Genomic DNA, 4009 nt, shown 5'->3' on the forward strand with positions numbered 1-4009 from the left:
GCTGGATAGTGCTTTATTCTAAATCCCTGCGTTAAGTTTACCTCCTACTTTCCCCAACGATTTTCACCCGACTTTACAATTTCCTTCTTGGGCGACTTTGATTAAATTCTGATTAACTTTAGTCGCTTGCAATAACATTTTGTTAAAATGAACGGAATTATTAATTTTTCGTTGTTTGACACATGAGAAGAGAGATTAGTTTTGTTCCCTGCAAATCGTATAGCTCGAATTTTGCTGCGAGCAATTCTGCCAGTTGAATATTTAATTTAACAGTCGATTCGCAGTTCAGCCGAAGTTGCCCTTCCCTGGTGCGTCTTATTTTTTAGATTTATGAAAAATTCTGAAAAAAAATGTCAACTTTTTCAGTTATTTTCAGAAATAATTAAATATGAGAATTTTCGAAATATTTCAGTATATTACACACCCCTTAAATACTCTTTTATTTTATTAATTTCATTTCTTATGAATAAACATCGTAAACGCGAAAATCTTCTGCAAATAGAGAAGATAAGTTAGAATAATTACGAAGAACAAATAAAACATTCATACTATTTAGTATTTACATCCTTGAATCACCTTAGATAATTTTTATAAAAGTGATGTAAACCGGAGCATTTTTTTTCTCGAATACGTCACTGACGTCAGTGACGTCACGCGCATCGCGCATGTGCAAAAGACCGGTTCCGGATCTGGCGATGGCGTATACACGTGCAGTCGAGTGATATAGGTTATTCGCGTTCGCTGAAGAATATTAAATTGTGATTTTAATTTAGAGCGTATCAATTTATTGTTTCGTCATGCCTGCTGTAAACAGAATCACGTAAGTCATTTATTGTCACGTATCTCGGTGGATTTACGTAATTGAATTCATTAACACCGTAATTACGCATTCAAAGTAATATACATTGTATACAGAGTTATATGAGTAGATACCATTATGCATCATAATTTTATCTGATATACTTTTGTAGAAAGCCAACTACACATAGGGGCAAGAAGGCTATATTGAAGAAGGAGCCCAAGTTGGTGGAAAATGGCAAGGAAGCTTTATGCCTCAGGGGTAAACACACGTCACAGATTGTTACTGATTTTATGAAGGATTTGGTAAGCAAACATGCAATAACTTTCATTGATGTCGCTCCAACTTGTTATGCCAATTCTCTGAAAATCTCTCGACAGAGTTTTTAAATTACAAATCAATTATATTATCTTCCAGTACGATCTGAAGAAACCCAATGCCCAAATGATGAAACAGAAAAATGACATACTGCCATTTGAAGATATTACACCCATTGAAAAATTCGCGCTCAAGTACAACGCGTCCCTCTTCATGATGGCTTTGCACAATAAGAAACGCCCGCACAATCTTGTGATGGGTCGAATGTACGAGCACACGTTATTGGACATGATAGAATTTGGCGTAGAGAATTATCAAGGATTGAAGGACTTCAAAGTTGAGAAGATCACCTCGGGAATAAAGCCACTGTTGATCTTTAACGGTGAACTTTTTGAGAGTAATCACGAATACGTCAGGATCAAAAACTTGCTCGTCGACATGTTCCTGAGGGAAGAGGTTCAAAAGATCAGATTGCAGGGTCTTGAACATGTTTTGAGTTTCACAGCTGTCGAGAATAAAATACTTTTGCGTAGTTACAGGTGAGATGGAAATGGAAGTGAATATTTATTTTTTCAAATTTTTTTACTGACTCCTTAAAGATACCAATAATGTAAAATGTCATGTAAAAATGAATATTGCAATAGCGTGAATACGTGAAAAGAAATGAGATTATAATTTTAATTTCGAATTGTATATATATTGATCAATACATGTTTTCAGGATACTTTTGAAAAAGTCCAACACGAAAACACCTAGGATAGAACTGGAGGAAATAGGACCGCGTGCCGATTTAGTGTTCAGACGCAACAAATTCGCCTCTGAAGATTTATTCAAGCGAGCTTGTAAGAGACCTAAGGCACTCAAGGTATTATTTTATAAATATAATTATTTGACTTTTATAAATCAATAAAGTAAAAAGACGAACGTTTTAATCTAATAATTATCATTGTACAGGTGAAGACGAAAAAGAATATCTCTAAAGATACATTTGGATCAATGCATGGCCGTATACATGTTGGAGCACAAAATATCAATAGTATTCAAACGAGAAAGATGAAAGGCTTAAAGAAAACATTGTCCGAGAAGAAGAGTGAAAAGAGAAAAATTGCTGACAATAATAACGATGGCGCGAAGAAATTAAAAGAAACTTCGAATTGAAAGATTGATGGGGTTATTTATATATAATTAAATGAAAAGAATGTAATTTTAATACATTTTTTTATTCGAGATATAATTATTTCCAACTCCAGCTGGCGTCATTTTGGTGATCCTGCAATCAGTAATATAGATCTCGTATGTAATCTTTTTAACATTCTTTACATCTATAAATGTGATTATTGGTAAATTTTTACCTTTACTGTAATCCCACAAGTGGATAAACATTTTCGTACATTATCGCATTCTTTCAATAAAATTGTATCCTTTGGATTTTGCTCAAGCGCTCGGATTCTGACGGCCCTCCTGAAGTTCAGAAAATGATCAATAATGTCTTCAACCTGTCTATTTTCTGCTGTTGATTTTGTGGATTGTGAAATGCCAAGCTTCGAGAGAATATTCGAAAGATAATTCGAAACGGCGGCAACAGCGCTTACATTATTACTGTGAGATGGTGTCTGCAATTAAAAATAAATAAATGATTAATAATATGTGTTACGCCCGCGCTGAGCCGGCCCTTAAGTTCGAGCCGAATCGAGCTGTTTTTAAGAAGTCGCGAAGCGTTCTCTGGGACGACTAAAACTATTATTTACAAACGGATGCAAACGGACGTCTTGGAGTCGCGCTGTCGTGCCGTGCAAAATGTGTTTGCATGTGTCGCACTGTATCTTATCTTTAATAAAGTTCTTTTCCACAAACTCTGTATCTTTATTTTCGTGAATTCGGGAATGTGCGGACGTAGACGCGAGTGTACACGCAAGTGAGTCACGGGCGCAATAATACGAATAGTACAATACAAATAAAGTTAAGCATTAACATAGAGATATTATTAATGATGTATTTTTTATATCGACTTACATTATCTTGATGAAGCATTTTGTTTCCTATCCTAACAAGATTTATAATCGCATGCATTGCTTTTGAAGTGTCAAAATCATCTGCCAATGCCGAGTAAACCCGACTTCTTGTGTCATGCAAAGTCTGAAAAATATTTAAATTAGTTTAGCATATTTAGCACTACATCTTTTTCTTACATTATACATGTATATCTATTTATTTGTGATTCAAAGAGGAAATTTACTTTGGGGAGTATTAAAAAAAATAAATTTGTTATATGCAGCAAGAATTAAATTGATAACTTACCGTAAACAAAAGATTTTCGTCAATTTCACCAGCTTTAAATCTTCCAGCAACATAATTATCACAGTCGTTTATGAAATTATCAAGCTTCTTGGTTACCGACATCGCAGTTTGCATGACTTCATCCGTGAATTCGATACCTGCAATGGAATCCAGTTGATTACATATGGATTGAATTACACGAAATTGATTGCTAAACATTATTGTATGTACCATTTCGATAATGAGAAAGTAGACAGAGCATTCTAAGATGATTTGCCGAATAGTTTTCGAGATAATCTTGTATGCTTATAGTATTCTTTAGACTCTTCGACATCTTCACATCTCCTTTCAGGCTTAAATGGCCACAGTGAAGCCAGTAATTAACCCATTGGTCGACATCGTGATAACAGCAAGATTGTGCCTCTTCATTCTCGTGATGTGGAAAAATCAAATCTACTCCACCACTGTGCATATCTATAGAATTTCCAAAGACTGCGCTGATAAAAACACATACTACAGTACACATCGGTACGTCATACGGGCGAATAAATGTTAATTAAATTCTGCTATACAGAAATAATTAAGTGAATAATACGCATAACGTTCTGAGCAAAT

General features: G+C 34.7%; 2 protein-coding genes across 3 annotated transcripts; one reads left to right on the top strand and one right to left on the bottom strand.

Moving 5' to 3' along the window:
• The first annotated feature begins 663 nt into the window (after positions 1–663).
• On the top strand, positions 664–2970 carry Non3 (Ribosome production factor 2-like protein Non3). Of its 2 annotated transcripts, XR_011731474.1 has the most exons (6): positions 664–820; positions 972–1104; positions 1217–1656; positions 1838–1982; positions 2072–2410; positions 2557–2970. XR_011731474.1 is itself a non-coding variant. In XM_071774678.1 (5 exons), exons 1-5 carry the CDS (start codon positions 798–800, stop codon positions 2273–2275), a joined length of 945 nt encoding a protein of 314 aa, XP_071630779.1. In that variant the 5' UTR covers positions 664–797; the 3' UTR covers positions 2276–2970. The 2 variants fall into 2 exon arrangements, 1 of the variants encoding a protein (XP_071630779.1); XM_071774678.1 differs by having other exon boundaries at positions 2072–2970.
• Positions 2248–3953, bottom strand: LOC139810793 (probable cysteine--tRNA ligase, mitochondrial). The gene is made up of 5 exons (XM_071774679.1): positions 3626–3953; positions 3416–3552; positions 3131–3253; positions 2470–2730; positions 2248–2387 (listed from the first exon to the last, which is right to left on the bottom strand). Exons 1-5 carry the CDS (start codon positions 3918–3920, stop codon positions 2352–2354), a joined length of 852 nt encoding a protein of 283 aa, XP_071630780.1. The 5' UTR covers positions 3921–3953; the 3' UTR covers positions 2248–2351.
• Positions 3954–4009: the final 56 nt, after the last annotated feature.

The sequence above is a fragment of the Temnothorax longispinosus genome, chromosome 3 (assembly GCF_030848805.1).
Source record: "Temnothorax longispinosus isolate EJ_2023e chromosome 3, Tlon_JGU_v1, whole genome shotgun sequence".
NCBI classification, from domain to species: Eukaryota; Metazoa; Arthropoda; class Insecta; order Hymenoptera; family Formicidae; genus Temnothorax; species Temnothorax longispinosus.

What these genes read in the sequence shown, in the direction of transcription:
- LOC139810793 (XM_071774679.1), bottom strand. Translation starts at nt 3,920, where the DNA reads ATGTGTACTGTAGTATGTGTTTTTATCAGCGCAGTCTTTGGAAATTCT. An exon ending in ACGAAAATCTTTTGTTTACG is followed by an intron (nt 3,254 to 3,415) that starts GTAAGTTATCAA and finishes AATATTTTTCAG; the next exon opens with ACTTTGCATGACACAAGAAG. An exon ending in CTTGTGGGATTACAGTAAAG is followed by an intron (nt 2,388 to 2,469) that starts GTAAAAATTTAC and finishes TACTGATTGCAG; the next exon opens with GATCACCAAAATGACGCCAG.
- Non3 (XM_071774678.1), top strand. Translation starts at nt 798, where the DNA reads ATGCCTGCTGTAAACAGAATCAC. An exon ending in ATACTTTTGCGTAGTTACAG is followed by an intron (nt 1,657 to 1,837) that starts GTGAGATGGAAA and finishes ACATGTTTTCAG; the next exon opens with GATACTTTTGAAAAAGTCCA. An exon ending in AGAGACCTAAGGCACTCAAG is followed by an intron (nt 1,983 to 2,071) that starts GTATTATTTTAT and finishes ATCATTGTACAG; the next exon opens with GTGAAGACGAAAAAGAATAT.